The 17,609-nt window shown below is 46.2% G+C and overlaps 1 protein-coding gene across 1 annotated transcript in view; it reads right to left on the bottom strand.

Moving 5' to 3' along the window:
- Positions 1–2,802: 2,802 nt before the first annotated feature.
- Positions 2,803–17,609, bottom strand: part of IGSF22 (immunoglobulin superfamily member 22) — a 44,124-nt gene continuing 29,317 nt past the window's right edge. The window contains exons 17-22 of the mRNA XM_043549829.1: positions 16,548–16,844; positions 13,885–13,973; positions 11,665–11,857; positions 11,083–11,382; positions 8,564–8,890; positions 2,803–3,145 (exon numbers count right to left, since the gene is read on the bottom strand). Of these exons, the coding sequence (XP_043405764.1) occupies positions 3,078–3,145; positions 8,564–8,890; positions 11,083–11,382; positions 11,665–11,857; positions 13,885–13,973; positions 16,548–16,844 (1,274 nt within the window). The 3' untranslated portion in view covers positions 2,803–3,077. The remainder of the gene's footprint in view (positions 3,146–8,563; positions 8,891–11,082; positions 11,383–11,664; positions 11,858–13,884; positions 13,974–16,547; positions 16,845–17,609) is intronic.

Genomic DNA, 17,609 nt, shown 5'->3' with positions numbered 1-17,609 from the left:
GTAGAGTACAGGGGTCGACTGGAGAGTGATCTGGTGTCAATTTGGTGGGTCTTCACTAGACCTGCTAAATCGACTGCCGGTGGATCGATCTCAGAGCGTCAATCCCAGCTGTAGTGTAGACATAGCCTTAGCAACATCAGAAGGTGCCATGCCTTTTCATTTGCAAACTGTTTTAAATATTTCCAGCCCCGCTGGGTTGGTATGTCCCCTTTCAGCTGTGCTCCCTTCCCACTCACCAGCACATTCCAGGTGGCACACGGAATGTAAAATACTCTCAGCCTGCAGAGAAAGTTGGAGCACATGACCGGTCAGCATCGTGTTTATCTCACAAGAGTTTCCTGGAAAGATTAATGCTACACTGGAAGAACAGGCACAAAATCAATTCAAGCAGGTCATAGGTATTATAATTCTTAATCTGGCTTTAGCCATACCAGCAGCAGCAGCGGCGGCAGGTAGCAGCATATTTTGAGATTAAAATGCCAGTGACTGAAGCCATCATGTTTTTTTTTAATTAGTTCTTAGGGCTTGATCACACAAACACTGAAGCCTACCCAGGAGTAGTTTCATTGAAATCTGTGGGGCTCTTCCCATGAATAGAGTTATACATGGGTTATACTATTTGCAGGAGCAGGCCTTTACATAATAATCTTTCTTTGATTCCCATTGGTCAGCTCAACAGTGATGATGGGGCCAAAGGAAGCCTTTCCACCATGTTCTATCTTGTATCAGCTTCCCGGCTGCGTTCATCTTTAAACCTTTTTGTTGTGCCTCAATACATATTGTTTATTTAGTATTACCTAACAAAAAGGCTAGCTAGGAATAAACAAACCACATTATATTATATTACAGAGAGGAAGGATGGGTCTTCTCTGAGTTGTTGACCCTATGGTTGCTCCTCATGAGGAGGCATATGTGCCCGTGCACTCTGGATTGGAGATATTTTGTTGCTGTTAGCAGCATCCATTGGGCCATGCTTGCACCATATGCCTCCTTGTACTCTGGTCTGAGGGCATATAGGAAGGAGAAGACCTACAGGACTCCAGTTCCTTCTCAACTGCCTGCGGCTTGAGACAGAAGTCTCTCAGGTCTGCTACCTTACTGAACATGGTATTCAGGTAACACTTATTCAGAAGTATCCATTCAAGGCTCCATCACCTACCCATTCCACCCTATATCCCTCAAGGTGTTTCCTGAGGACAAGACCCCAGAAACCAGCCAATGGGTGACCCATCAGCCACGGCAAGAATACCTTGGGGGCCCTACTCCTTTTCCTTATGCCCCTCCCCAATGGGATTTTTGGGGACCAAGTCTACAGATTGCCCTCACACAAGAGCACCCACTAAGATTCTCGGCCACCAACACCTCAGGGCCCTCCTCATCCTTCCACCAGAAGAACAGGAGCTGAGAATAGATGAGGCAACACTACCATCCCCTTCATTCCCACATGCGGCAACCATACTCTGCCATTCTACACAGATGATTTCGAAGCCTTATCCTGCGTCCCCACCTTCACTTCCTCGCTAAAGTTTCATCAGCATTCAATATCAGTCAGGACATCCAACTACTGGGCTTTTACCCCAGACCTCACAATTTGAGGGAAGAGAACAGCCTCCATACTCTGGATGTAAGAAGAGCTCTGACTTTCTACCTACACAGGACTAACTAAACCCTTCAGGAATTCCACCAGGCTCTTCAATTTCTCTGCCAAGAGGACAAGGGGTCACTTTATTTCCATCTAGATGCTATCTAAATGGGTTTCAGGTACATTCTTGCATGCTATGAGTCCTTAGGAATGCACCCCCCTCCTAAAGTCACTGCTTATTCAACTAGGGTTCAATCCACTTCCACACCCCTACTTAGAAAGGTACCCATCAAGGTTATTTGTAAGGCAGCCAACTGGTCCTCTGTTCAATGTTCTTGCAGCTTTACGCCTGCATCTATGTCTCCAGAGCAGCCTTTGGTGAAGCTGTTTTACACTCTGTACCAAATCTGCCTCCTCAGCATCCTCCTGCTCATTGAGGTACTGTTCGTGAGGGGGTGGGGGGGGTTGAGAGAGGAGAGGGGTCTCCTGACTTGGAGCTCTCACAGGGATAATAACTCGAAGAAGGAGGAGAGGTTACTTACCTTGTACAGCAACTGGAGTTCTTTAAGATGTTTGGTCCCTATTGGAGCTCCACCATCCACCCTCCTTTCCCCTCTGCTTTGGAGTTCTACCATGCTCTGAGGTTGAGAAGGAACTGGAGTGGTGTGGGCCCACGCCTCCCTATACGCCCCCATACTGGAGCACAAGGAAGTGTATGGTGCAGGTGCAGACCCCTGGACACTGCTAACAAAACAAAGATCTTCGCTCAGGAGTGCATGGGCACATATATATTCTTATGTGGTGCACTCATAGGGACGAAATATCTTGAGGAACACCAGTTACTGTACAAGATAAGTAACCTCTCCTTTTATAGTTAAGACTTTGGACTGGGCCTCAGGAGGTCTGGATGCTATTTCTGACTTGACTGCAGACTGCTTGTGTGATCTTGGGTGAGTCACAGTCTCTCTGGGTCTCAGTTCCCCATCTGTAAAATGGGTACAGTAATTCTTTCTTTCTTTGTGTTGTCTATTTAGATTAGAGTGTAAGCTCTTAGGGATGGGGACGATCTCTTACTGTATGGTTGTACAGTGTCTAGCACAACAAGGCCATGAGCTTAGCTGGGGCCTCTAAGTACTGCAATAAAGTAACAATAACTAATGCATATATAGCCCAGTTCTCCTCCCACTGAAGTCAAAGCAGAACTCTCATTGTCTGTGGCTCCTTTTATTTTTAAGATACATTTTCATCCAGTATTGGAAATATTACCATTCACACACACTAGCATGTGGAAGCTGCCTATGTGGAAGAAAGTACTGAAACATTAAAACTGCCCTTCTACAGTGAAGGCCCCACCTTTTGGCATTTGGATTCATTAATCACTATAGAAGATAGTGCAGTTGCTGTTTTGAGCCATGCATATCTAAGTCAAACTACACAGAAATGTTTGAATTGTTCCGCATGCTGGACTGGATGAATTTGGATCCGGGTCTGCTGATTACATGATGTGCTTTGACTTCTGAAGACTTTCAGTCACTGAGTCCAGGAGGCTTTTATCATCTTTATCTTTAAGAAAAGAGAGAGAGAGAGAGAGAGAGAGGGCGGGGGGGCATCATTATAACCATTGACAACTGACTAACCATGCGTTATTTACTATGGTACTTTTGGAAAGCACAGAGAGATTCCCTGGTTAAAACACACCAGTACATAAATGCAAAATATTATTCTATCATGACTTTCATGGTAAGCAAACATGGCAGTTGAGCGAGTTCCAGTTTCCATTAAAACCTCTTTCCTAGTTGCCCATAACTGTCTCAAATGAACCACTCTGGGGCTGAATTTTTCTGGGCATTGTCTCAGTCCAAAGCTATTTCACCCCTAGAAGTTTGAACAAAATGAGCTCAGTGCCAGGAGTTTGGGGGATGGGCTGTGGGTGGGAGTTTGGGTGCAGCGGGGGGCTCCACGCTAGGACAGGGGTGCAGGAGGAGGTGTAGGCTCCGGCCAGGAGGCACTTACCTCAGCCAGCTCCTGGTCAGCAGTGCAGCAGGGCTAAAGCAGGATCCCTGCCTGCCCTGGCTCCATGCTGCTCTGCTCCCCAAGGTGGCCGGCATGTCCGGCTGCTAGGCAGAGGGGCCAGGCCGCTCTGCGCAGTGCATGCTGCCCGTGCCCGCAGGCACTGCTCCTTCAGCTCCCAATGGCTGTGGTACCCGGCCAATGGGAGCTGCAGAGATGGCACTGGGGGTGGGGGCAGCGCGCAGAGATTCCCTGAACGCCCCTCAACTAGGGGCCGCTGGGGCACATCGGTGAGCCGGCGCTCATGGCTCCAGCCCCGGGGCAGAGCACTGAGGCTAGGGGACTGGTGTCCGGCCCGTGGCACAGAGATTTGCTGCAGGCCAGATGAAAAGAAGCAGCGGGCCGCATCTGGCCTGCGAGCCTGTGGGGCCCCTTAGCCCGAGGCCCTGGGCTGCGGTGCTTAAAGCCCCTGCATTAATCCGGCTCTGGCCAGACCCATCATTGGTCAGCACAGAAATCGTACTCTGAGGGTCTGCTCCATGAATATTTAAGATCAGTATGTTCACATGTGCATTTGAATATTTTCTCTTCTTCTTGGGTGCCACCCTTATCCTAGAGTGATCTGGAATGTTAGGAGCACACAGGTAAAGACAACTGAAACCCGCAAGTGAAACCTACCAGCTCTAGGTCCTAGTCTGGGCTGAACTCATAACTCAAACTAAGGTGCTGAAACTGTGGTGGACTTTCTGGGCTGGAGTAAACTCCAAAAGGTAGGACAAGCTCCCAAGCTAAGTTCAATTGCCAGGCTGGAGCATCTGAGCCACACCAAACTTCCAAGCTGGAGTAAATTTCTCAGCTCTGTGACACTCCCAGGTGGAGGTGAACTCCTGAGCTATATTAACACCTCCCCACCGCCTAAACACACACACACACAACTACACACTGATAGATTGTGGCCAATCAGCCCCCTCCCCCTGCTCCCAAAATGGAATATCACAGCCAGCGCAGACCCTGTGACCGCTCTCATTTCCACTGAAAACTCCACTGACACCTAACCCTAGATAAGGACAATTAGAGGGAGAAACCATCCCTGCAGTTGGACTCTACTTACTAATCTCTCCTTCGGACTGATTAAGGAGTTTTAATAATACTTTAACGCCTGACCTCAGGAAGAAACATTCATGAGAGGATGGAGTGTGAGGTGGGAGGCCTCCAGGATCTCTCCCTTGCTCCCCAATCAGATAGAACGGAGTTATTTAGGAGGGTATGTTCTTGGTCAGACTGACAGCTCTGAAGTCTCCTATATATTTGCAGAAGAGGTACATCATGGGTGGCAGCAGTTTTAGGTTCTCTCACACTTCCCTGCCAATGTGCTTCATCACTGACCTGCAAGGACAGCCCCTCTGTGGGTTGTGGGGGTGGAGTTTGGCCTCCACAGCACATTGACTCCTCTTTTCCGCTGAGTCTCCTCAGGGGGCAGCTAACTAATGTTAACAGTGATTTCTGCACCAAATTATATCAGTCTCCAAAATACTACTAAAACCAGGCATGAGCTGCAATCAGCTTCTATTTTTCATCAAAGTGGAGCAAACGTTCTTTTCATTGTGAGGTCAGCAGTGGTCAGATTTAACTGAGGGAGTGCTCCATGTGTGTATATTGTATATACACACACACACACAAAATATACATTGTGACAAAGTTCCTCCTCTGCCTTGGTGGGTCCTGTGCTTGGCGGATTTTCTTGCCTCAGAGGTTCACAGCAGCCCTCAGTTTGGCCACTTTCGTGGCTCAAACCTGCCATTCACTCAGTTAGCCTCGTCACTGGCCAGCATGGGGAAAAGAAGAAGAACAATACCTGCAGCCTCTGCTGATCCACTTAGTGGATTGGGGAACAGGCCAGAGACCTTCCCTTCTGGTGGAACCCACAGTCCAGTTCAACTCCTCCGGTATCAAGTAGGGAGTTGCGGGGATGGAGGGATGGGCCCACCTTCTACTCCGGGTTCCAGCCCAGGGCCCTGTGGAATGCAGCTGTCTAGAGTGGCTCCCGTAACAGCTGCGTGACAGCTACAACTCCCTGGGCTACTTCCCCATGGCCTCCTCCCAACACCTTCTTTATTCTCACCACAGGGCCTCCCTCCTGATGTCTGATAATGCTTGTACTTCTCAGTCTTCCAGTAGTATGCCTTCTCACTCTCAGCTTCTTGCATCTCTTGCTCCCACCTCCTCGCACGCACCACAAACTGAAGTGAGCTCCTTTTTAAACCCAGGTGCCCTGATTAGCCTGCCTTAATAGATTCTAGCAGCTTCTTGATTGGCTGCAGGTGTTCTAATCAGCCTGTCTGCCTTAATTGTTTCCAGAAAGTTCCTGATTGTTCTGGAACCTTCCCTGTTACCTTACCCAGGGAAAAGGGACCTACTTAACCTGGGGCTAATATATCTGCCTTCTATCACTCTCCTGTAGCCATCTGGCCCGACCCTGTCACTATATATATATATAAATCTAAATGAAAATAAAACTCTAATTTGGAATAGCAAATGGAGAGTAACCATCACTCTTCACCATTATTTCAGGTGAAGAGTGATGGTTACTTCTCCATTAGAAGTAGAGAAGAAAGAACTGAAACTTCAGAGTGATATCATCAGCATGTGTCAGCCAGCTGTGCCGAAGCAATGGTCACCTACAAAAATAACACTGAAAGATCCATCCAAATATAGCCTCTCCTTATTGGTATATCAGTTTCTAAGCCGGGTAAGGTGTCTCTCAGCTTTCATTTAAGAGAGCGATGACATGCCATGAGGCATCAGGGCTTATGCTTGGTGAGAACAGAATTCAAGAGAAATGCACTTAAGCCCCATATTAAAATAAAGGCATTTGTTTCCATACTACCACTGAGACAAAGGATGGAGGAGAATTCTTCATCTTAAATATTTCCCATTTGAGGCAGCTCTTCAATTTTCTTTAATTCTCCCATGGTGATTTATAGACGTGTCAAGCTTAGAATGAAACAGCCTCCTGGGAGAGTTACCACCTGTGCTGAAATTAATGGGACTCAGATGATTTTCATGGGTCTGATGTGTCGACACTGTGAGATCATCCTGCAGAGCAACTAGGGAGTCCCCAGATTCGGGGACCATGACACAATGATGCTGCATCTCCACTTTGTGATGTTGGGGCATAGTGCTACAACATCACTACATGCAGACAGAATTATTTAGTCCCGCAGGATAAATACAATGGGAACCTTCCCAGCCAAACTATCCTGCTGCAACCTAAAGTAAAAGCCCTATTGAGGTGGAGAGCATTCTCACCACCAGGGAAAACAGAGAGAAATAGCCAGGAAGCTTGGGAGAGGACTGTGCAAAAAGAGAGATAGCATTTCCCTTGAATTTTTCTCTACAACAGAAAATGAAGGCAAAACTCTGTGAAAATGGGAAGATGCCATTCTTGGAGCACATAAGCGAATTGCTCCAAGGTGGAGGTTTGCCATGTGTGCAGTGCAAATCTGTTATTCTCCCAGAAATAGCCATATTTTGCCCTTGATCCATTGTGTGAATTTTTGAAGGAATAGGATTCCATTCACCGAGCGAAAATATGGCATTTCATACTGCTCTGCTACAGTACCTGATTTTGCCCTCAGTTGGCTGGATATAATTCCTATTGACTTCAGTGGCAGCTACACCTGTTTTAACTTAAGGTAGAAGTAGGCCTATTTCCAGATATGAAAATATGTTCTTCAGATTGGATCCAGTTCTCCAGTGCCTTGCACTTTGGGAAGCCATTTACACCTATGCAAAGCAAGTGCAAAGTGGGTGTGAAACCTTACCATTCTGATTTGGAAATGTTTTACACGTACTTTGCACCTGAGAAAATGCCCACACAGTGTGCAAAGCATAGCAGAATCAGGCCTCTTATCTATCCCAGTGACCTTCCTGCCACGTAAATGCAAATCTGGAAAATAAAAGATCTTGGGCTGGATTGTGCTCTTGGTTCCAGCAGAGTAAATTCAGAGAAACTCTACTGACTTCATGTGCTAAACTTTGTCATGAGCTGCCAGCCCCTGCATGAGTGCAGAAACGTCATGGCCCCCAGAACATGTGATTAAGGCCTGGTCTACATTGAAAATGTACGTTGACATAGCTATGTTGCTCAGGACTATGAAAAACCCACACTCTGAGTGATGTGGCTATACCAATGGAACCCCCAGGGTAGACACAGTTAGGTCGGAGGAAGAATGCGTCCATCGACCTAGCTACCACTGCTCAGAGTCATGGTGTTCGTGCTCCGATGGAAAAAACCACTTCCGCTGGTGCAGGATGTGCCTACGCTATGAGGTTAGGCCAGGATAGCTAGAGCACCATAGCTATGCTACTATAGTCCCCATAGGGTAAACATGGCTTTAATTTCTTTGTATGGAAACTGGCAAAATCATTTTTGCTCTTTATCAGTTCTTTCATGAACACTGCATAGAAATGTGTAGCTAACTACACCTGCTCTGCTGGTGATCATAATGGGTCCGACTCAGCCCAGGGCCCACACCCGTGGAAACTGGCACAAAGTCCATGCAGTGCCCTGGCGGTGAAATCAACAGAGAGGGAAGGTTGAAGTGAGGAATGATGGGGGACAGCATAGCTCAAAAACCTATGGTGCTAAGTGAGGAGGGAGTGGTCAGTGCCCATTCAGTGTTTTCCTTAATGCTGTTGGTGAAGCTCCTAGTGTAACATATAGCTATCCTGCCCTGGCAGGAAACCCCCACAGAGGGAGATAGCCTCTGCCCCCAACTGGGGTATGTGCAGGGGATCAAGCTGGTGTAATTCATTGGGGCCAGGTGAAATTGGCCCACCCAGTGCAGTAAGCATGCTTATGCTGAGAGATCATGGGAGTATACTGTGGTCAGAGATTTCAAATCAGTAGCTACACGGCTGGTGGAGAATCGTTGCCATGGAAAGATGGAGGCTGAGAACTCAACTCACCATACACAGTCAGCATGCAGCTGCATTTCTCCTGGCCCAGCTCATTCTCAATGGCCACGGTGTAGTCTCCGCTGTCCTTGGAGCTGCAGGTGGGGATCATCAGTGTGCAGACGCCACTTGTTGAGTTGTACCAAAACTTAGAATTGGCCGTGATGTTCACATTGCCTTTGTACAATGTCACCACCGGGCGGGGGTTGCCCAAGAAAGCACAACTCATGGTGCAGTCCTGGCCCCGGCGAACTGCATGGTTCTTCAGAGGCGCAATGAAATGGGGGGCCTGGCGCCAGTCTTTCTCGTGATACTCCTTCAAGTTGGCACTGAAACGCTCTACAAAGGAAATAAAGAAATCACCACTGCCTGCTTCCAAATGTGTAAAACAGCAGTGCACACCTCCAGACAGATAGCTGTACCCCTCTGGGTTCTCCTCCCACACTGGTATGGATCACAAGTAGTGACTCCAATCAACTCAATTACACTGGTGTAAAACTCGGCCCCAAGTTTCTTTTTCCCAGCTAGGGAACACTAGGTGAAGAGCAGAGGGAATGAGTAGCATGTCTCATAGGATTATTCTTAGCACTCCACCAGCCCTCTTCACTTATAAATACAAATCAGGAAGCAGCATGTTTGGTGGGGAGAGCAGGGGTCTGGGAGTCAGGACCTCTGGGTTCTATTTCCAACTTTAAACACGAACTTTCCATGCAACTGTAGGCAAGTAACTTAACCTCTTTGTACCCCATCTGTAAAAAGGTGTCCGATTGTTCTGCTTCATGTAGATGTTGCGATGCATAATTTCTCTAGTTAAATATCATTACCTTGAAAAAAGGTGTGGGATCTTTGGATGACACGGTATGTTAGAAATGCAAATCATGATAATAAATTATTACACATGATTGTCAACTGAAGTATGTAAACTTTTGTGGGGTGGAAGCATTACATCTCTGCATAGTTTGCACGGAGAGATTGGCAGTATGCAGAATGCTGCAGAGAGTCAAGGAGACTGTATTACAAACGGTAGTGTGCATTGCAGGAATGTGCTACGTTTTTCAGCCATCACCAAAAAAGCATTTTTAAAAACCTCTCTTTTTTATATATCTACTTTTCCCACCAGTAGGAGGCTCCAGCTGGGTAAAATTCCTTGATCCTAAAATTTAATATGAAAGGGCACAATTCTGCTCTCAGTTACACCGACTTCATTCTCAGAGCACAGTTTGCTGCTTTTCTCATTACCCTTGGGCTGTGACAATAAAGCAAAGTCTGTCTACTTTTCTCTTCAAAATGTGCAACTTGAAGACTGTCAGTCATTTTCAATGGGAGGTAGGGAGTAGTTCTCTGGTGCAACTGTGTCCTGCTATCCTGCATAAAGAATGGTTATCAAGTGATCCAAGGCACAGAAAACCTAATGATTCTTTTATTTACCCCTGATTAACATGGATTTAACTCCACTGTTAGTCCATATTTACAGCAGTGTAAATGAGATTCAAATCAGGCCTGGAGTAGAACCAAGAAAAGAACACTATCATGGCTATAATTGGAAGTTTTCTTTCTTGGTGACACCCTAAAACAATGGAAATACCTTAAGAGAAGTGACATGATTGTGTCTAGATTATATGGCACGAGAAAGACTGACTTTAAATACACATATGACTATTAACCATCTGTGTGGCATCTACAGTACTAACAAGATTGGAAACATTATAGCAAAAAGTGCACATGCTCCCTGGAAAATTTATCAGCAGCTGTCCAACCTGGTTGTTTTGTGCTAATGTCCTGCTTATTAAACTAGAGATAGGCTTGCATGACAAAGTTTGGATCTGGATTCTAACTATGTCCAAGCGTCTGGATGTGGGGTTTGGTTTGGCCCATTGTGGGGATACTGCCCACTTATGATCCTGATATGAGCTTTCCTTGAGTGAGAGAATGTTCAGCTCTGGGGGTTTGTTTTGGGCCCATCTCTAATGAGGACATCATCTCGTCCACTAAGCCTGAACACACAGGTTAAGAGCGGAGGGAAGCAAACCGGCGGGGGTGGGGGGAGGAGGGAGGGGAAAGAGAGGTAAAACTTAAAAAAAAAAAAAAAATCTGCTATGCCTCTCAGATGTTTTTGCTATTCATTTTGGGAACTGTCCGAATCCATCCAGGGATGAGTTGGAGGGAAACCTAGTAGTAAAAAATGAGAACTCTCTCATGTCGAGACACAACTACCCTCTATTCACACATACACACAGAGAGAATATATTATTATCATTATTATGCATATGACTCTAGGTAACACCAAGAGGCCCCAGTGTGATTGCATGCTCACAGATGAGAACACAAAGGGTGGGAGAAAGGAGATATTTTTGTCTCCATTTTACAGATGGGGAACTGAAGTACAGAACGGTTAAGGGACTTGCCAAGGTCACATAGGAAGTCTGTGACCAGGCTGCGAATTGAAGCCAGACCTCCCAGGTCCCAGTCTAGTTCTTATCTACAAGAGCACCCTTTTTCCTGCCTGTACATGCATCTATTCTAATGTTTACCTTTGTCTTTAGAGATGTGCCAGGGCTCCTTGGAATCCAGAGGGTCACTGTCTCCAATGTCATTGCGGGCAATAACTCGGAAAAAGTATTTCCTGCCTGGGACCAGGGCTGTGACAGTGTACTTGTTACTGTAGACTTTTTCAGCTGCAGTGAACCAGGTGGCAGTTCTAGCATCACGTTTCATGATGACGTAATGGGCATGCCCATCATCCATTATATCTGGGGTGTGATCCCATTTCAGAGTCACGGTGTTCGGCACTTCCTCAACCAGCTGCAGATTCTTTGGTGGCCGTGGGGAATCTAACAAATAGGACACACCTTTAGGTATTTGTTTCTCTTATTTAGGACCACCCCTCTATTTTTTTTCTCTCGAAGCAAACCCTTTTCAACCCAGCTGCTGCCTTGTGAATTGCTTATGCAAATCACTGTGTGTCTAGCAAATTCTGGTACTACACGTGCACTCCTAAATTTCATTCCCTTGGACCTTTCCAGCCCTAAGAACCTGAAATCCGTGGCAGACTAATTGACTCCCTGACTAAACCCAGTTGTAGCCTGGAAGCTAGAGCTTTTGCTATACTGTACCTGCCACATGTACTTGGATGTCATAATGGGCTTCACCATAGTCGTTCCTAAGGAGGATCCTGTACACACCAGAATCAAAACGCTTGGTGCTGTGGATGAGGAACTGGGAGTGGTTCTTGCCTTTGGTGATTATCTCTCTCCCTTTTGTCAGAATTCCGTCTTTTTGCCAGGTCACAGTTGGTGGAGGGGAACCCTGCCCGAGATAAATGTGTAAAAAATAATGGTGGCCTTAACTTTCAGTATACAGTAGATAGCTCTGAACCTAACATAACGTGTCTTGGATATCAACTTGATATCACCCAAAATACTCCAAGGAGAGCGCTCCCAGGGAATTTTGGCAGTAGAAATACCAGGGGAATGTATGCTCTCCTGGTACTAGGCCAGAGGCTCAGCTGATGTAAATGGACATAACTCCACTGAAGCCAATGGAGCTTACTCCAGCTGAGGATCTGACCCTTAGTTTTGTTTCAAGATGATGATGTTGCTAAGATTCTCAAACAGGTTTAAAAAAAAATCAGACTTCCCCCAGCATTACACTTGATCTAGTGGTCTCTACTGACTCAGCTGGAGGGATTCCAACATAACCTTGAGGCTAAAGTTTATCCCTGTTTAATCTTCTCCAAGCACTTTTTAAAAGCAGAGGAAACGGCTGGTGCAATAGCGATAACACCTCAGCTCTAGACAGTGCACCAAGAGGTTCCCCCAGGGGAAATGGCAGCTCCTCTAGGGCAGTGAATTCAAGCTGACAAAGAACAAATGCCCCTGCAGTCCTGCCTTAGGGGCCGGCTCCTGTCAGCCCTTCGCTCCCGCTGATTGTCACCATTGAAGTTACTCTGGCTTTAGGGCCAAACCTGTGAGGTGCTGAGCACGTCCTATGAGGTACAAGCACCCCTGAGCTCCCACTGACTTAACTACCCCCAGTAGAGATCGAGGGTGCTCAAAGCTTTGCAGGTGCTTGGCCTTAGAAGCCATAAACCGTAATGTTTCCGTGACTAAATACATGGCCCACATTAAGTCCCCACTACAAAGCATGCCGTGCCTCTCAGCTCCTAACAGGGAACATTCTTGAGAGCTTTAGTACAATACAATAAAATACCTTGAGACCATCACAGTGATGTAGCCATCAGAACAAATGGGAAAGCTTGACTGTGTATCAGCCACAAGTTGTATCCTGTGCAATTACGGAGTTGAAAAAAAACCCTTTCTGGCCCCACGTGACAATCATGTGCACCCCATTAACAACACTTCTTTATGCTGCTTGTAAAGCTTTGTTCTCTGGCATGGATTTGAGCAGAACAGATTACAGGATTCATAAAGCTCTGGTGAGTGTGGCATCTCAATCAGATAATATTGCACTACTGTGATTAATGAAACAGAAGCCACACACATTTTAATGATAGGTCTCTCCTAGTAATTGTTAGTGCTTGTTCTGGATGGGTTGATATTAACTCCCTACCCAAACCCACACTACGGAAGGCTAGATTGTGCAACCCTTTCTCATGCTGGTAGGTGCTTACTCCTGGGAATAGCCCCATCAACTTCACCAGTGTGAGGAAGGCTTATAAAACCGAGCCCCCAAAACAGTCAGCATTTACACACTGCTTCACAGATCCAAAGTGCTGCACGGCCATCAGGCCAAATCCTACTTGCCTTACTCGGGCAAACTGTCCCACTTAAGTCAGTGTGATTGTTCTTGTGAGGAAGGCCAGCAGAAGTATTTGTCCCTTAAAGGGCCAGATGATCCTTTTATATCTAGCCCGGAGGCATGTATCTGTACCACTTTAGAAGCCCAGGGGAAGGAACTGTGCCTCAGAGAGTCATAATGCCTTCTGTGTTCCCTCATTCTCATGGGAGTGAGTAATCAGCCATTAGTCTTGACCAGCAGCAGATTGCTTCACCTACTCCCACACTGGTTCAGCTGTGCTGGCGAGTACACTGATGGGGTGGAGATAAGGATTTGTCCATTTGCTTCCCTGCCCACCTGCAGTGTGGGGATACACTGGGTACTTATTCCCTGCTACCTTCACTGCACCTACAGTGGAAATGTGAGGCGGCCATGGGGAATTTCAGTGGATGTTCCAATCATATACAGCTTGTGGGACCAGGTCCCACATCTGTGAAAGGAGGAAAATGGGTTATGTGTATGATAAAATGTTGACACCAAAGAAAACTTTCAATGCAGACTTTCCCAGAGGTAGAGCAGGGCAGAAGGAAGCTCACAGTAAAGGCAGCATGAATGCAGAGGGCTGTCCCAGCACGAACCACCACATGACTCTTCAGCTTGGCACTTAGATCAAACTTCGGACAGGCTAAAACACAAAACACAAACCACCACCAAAACACAGAAAGAGAGAGAGAGAATAATTAAAATCTTAGAGGCCTCATATCTGAGCAAAGCCATTTCCCTGCTATCGGCCTGCTGTTTTAAGCACTGTGCAGTGAAAACAGCATGATGGGAGAAAGAAAAGCAGTCCTTGAAATTAGCTTCCACAGAAGGCAGCTAAGAAATTAAGATAATAATTGAATCATAAGATGGGAATGGGATTGAGAGTCTGTTCCTTTTACTGGCGGAAATGAAGCTACTCTTAATTATGTACAGATACCGCAGTGATGGGCTTATTAGTGCTAGAGGGAACCATGCATACATACACACGTATGTACAGGAAAGAAAACAGACAATGTATATTTTCATGTTGAAGTTAATGCCAATCAGTAGCCACTCCTTTACCATGCAATTTTTAAAGAAAGGCTGTGCCTCTACTATCAAAAAGGAACTGAGAAATAGGAGTAAGTAATACACTTTAATCATAGCTGCCCTTCTCTTCAAACCACCAAGGCAGTAATTAAATTGAACAGAAGCCAAAGCTTGCATGAACAAGTGTTAGGGTATGGTTGTGAGGGCACAACAACTGACACAAGTGCTCCCACTGAAGTTAATGGCACCACTTGCGTGAAGAGGTGTTCACCAATGTGAGGATTGCAAAATCGAGCCTTGAGTTATTACAGCACTGTTTGTCCTGTAATGTAAGGGGTTCATCACCATGTGCATTCAACACCACCACCTCCTGCCCTCTCAGGTTCCAGGGGCATGCAACTAGGTGAGGAATATTTATTCCTTGGCACTCAAGGTCTCAATCAGAAGAGTCAATTATATTCTTTTAAACCAAGTTGCAAGGGGGAGGAAGTATTACCATTTCAAAATGATTAGTGTGAGAAACCTGTGGGCCAAAAAAGTTATGTTGCTTGAAATTACCACTTTAACCACCTTAAAAATAACTGCCCACCGCTTACTCCCGCTACGCTGAAAGCAGATCTGTTGTTTCACATCAAACTACGTGTGCGCTTCGTTACAGCACTGCAGGTTCCTATTTCCTACCACAGTTTGTTTTGTTTTGGTCATGCAGTAAATCTGAGGTTAGACTGGTGTTTCTCTTTTAGGAGAAGTAACAATTAGTATTAAGATTATTCGTGCAATTCTGAAGTGAAGACATAAAGGAAAAGCTGCTTTTAATAGATATTCTAATTTAGTGCTGTTCTGCTGGATGTTGTCTTCTGACATTCCCCTGGTCAGTGCCAGATGTCTTTATTCCTGATGGAAATCACTGCAATGTAGCATGACTCATGAGTTCTGTATCTTACCTTGCTAGTCTTTCTACCTCTTCAGGCAGCTCTGTCCCCTGGGAACATCCCAGAGACAAGCTGTTTGAATTTCCTAACTAGCAGAGCAAAAACAAATTCACGACCCATGAGCGCTAAACAATAAAAGTCTGAACTGCCACCTCTTATAACTGGGCTCCGAAGGGATACTTATGATAGATACCTCAGCAGTTATTTTCAAGATGTGATGGGCTCCTCTGGAATCTTCCCCTTGACAATACAATTACCTCCATGTTGTCTGTTACCACAGTGCCACCTGATTGTTCAATTGAACCCAGGCTGTCACTCTTCACTACCCAGTTGGAAAAACAGTAATCTGTGTCTCTGTACCAGTCTCTATCGCAGATGGGCACTACCAATACTATGATAGCTTACCTGCTACTGATCAGTACACTATCTACTCATCTCTCCCATCAGGAGGCATTACTATCTACCCATCTAACAGCATCCCTGGCAGCAGGGAGAATTCCCTGAGAATTGCCTCTGCAATCACAATAGCTGACATGAGAGACTACTGATGACAGAAGAAGCTGCAGCCAATTGGGCGGTAGCTGGAGATTTCAGGAACTGCTGTGAAAGATTCTTATAGTTCAGCCCTAGCAGGAAGTGTGGCAGAATAGCTATTAGTCCAGCTCCAGGACTCTACAAAGAGCTTCTGTGGCCCAATGTCACTTGCCAACATCTTATCTGCAAACGCTAAGTGAAATTACTTGAGAATATGAGCAAAAAATAAGACCCTTGGCACTGAGGGTGTCCCTTTATATTGGAGTAAACCACTGCACAGAACAGAAAGAGTATTTGTTAATAGCCTTTTCTGGGAGAAGTTCATTCATTTAATTTAATTCATCTTCATTATGAGTCTGAAAAGGCTAGAAAAGCTGGATTTTACTCTATATATTTGAGCTGGTTTTCTCTAAGCAAAAGCAGATCCCTCATTGATCCTCCTTGCTGATGGGCAAAGCCCCTAGTGAAAATGTATTTGGCATGAGCTTTTGTGGACATTACAAACCAGTCACGCTGGCAGACTGTCAGGGAGGACAACTGGATTACACGCTAATGTTCACCAGCCTTTAACAAAAGCTTTATTACCTGCAAAGAGCATGAGCTTAATTAATAGTCACTCTGTGAAGCTTTGTAAACCATGGCTATTAAAATATACACACTGACTCATGAATGAATGAGCAACAGAAGTGTCCTGCAGCCAGACAGGATATTCTGGAGATTACCTGGAGGGGGCATAGCTAGAACTCCATTCTCTAGCTCTGCTGGTTCTCCCACACCAGCTTCATTCACCGCTCGGATACGGAAGAAATATTTCTGCCTCTCCTGCAAGCCTCCCACAGTGTAGCTAGTGCCGGAGATTGGGATTTTAGAGCATTTTGTCCATTCCTTGGTGTTCTCTGCGCGCATCTCAAGTATGTATCCTGACGGCAAGTCTCCGTGATCTGGCTGCTCCCACGCCAAGGAAATGCTGGAGTTGGAAGAGTCAACCACATGGATCCCCTTCACCATTCCTGGAGGCTCTGAAACAGCAACAGCACACTGCTGATGAACACAGTGTACCGAAACCAGGGATTCTCACCCTTGTCTCTGCACCAACCCCATAGTTCAGGCCTACATTTTCAGAAGTGATTCGTGATTTCAGCCAAATCCTTTTTTGGGGGGTGCTCAACTTGAGACACTTTAAAGGAACCTGATTTTCAGGAAGTGCTGAGCACTGTCACAAGGTGCTGCTCCTGAGGTGTATGAGCACATTCCTATACCCTGTAAGACTGAGTTTTAGGGGCACATGACAGCATATGATGTGTGACTTCAGTAACAAGCAGTGCCCGAGCCCTGCCGCCCTGACAGGGAGGGCCAAAACCTGAGCCCCATGACCCTGGGTGGGGAGGGGGGGTGTCAAAGCCAAAGCCCAAGGGCTTCCGCCCCAGGAGGGGGGCCTGTAACCTGCGCCCCGCCACCCAGAGCTGAAGACGTTAGGCTTTGGCCCTGGGGCTCAGGCTTTGGTCTCGGGCCCCAGCAAGTCTCACACCAGCCCTGGCGACCCCATAAAAATGGGGTCTCGACCCACTTTGGGGTCCCGACTCACAGTTTGAGAACCCCTATAATAAATGTTCACAGTGGGCTACAAGGATTGGATGGGAATGTTCAAGAAGCATTCTCCAGCTTTCTGTCTGAGATAATGTGAATCTTTAAATATGAAGGGAGCAATATCTTTGGCTGTGACATTTTGTAGTGCAGCCCTCTGATATGAAGGAACCGAAATGTTTTCTGATCTGGGGAACTAT

Source organism: Chelonia mydas, chromosome 6 (genome assembly GCF_015237465.2).
Source record: "Chelonia mydas isolate rCheMyd1 chromosome 6, rCheMyd1.pri.v2, whole genome shotgun sequence".
Taxonomy (NCBI): domain Eukaryota; kingdom Metazoa; phylum Chordata; order Testudines; family Cheloniidae; genus Chelonia; species Chelonia mydas.
Note: the sequence above shows the minus strand (reverse complement) of the source record. Positions and strands in the feature narration are given on the sequence as shown.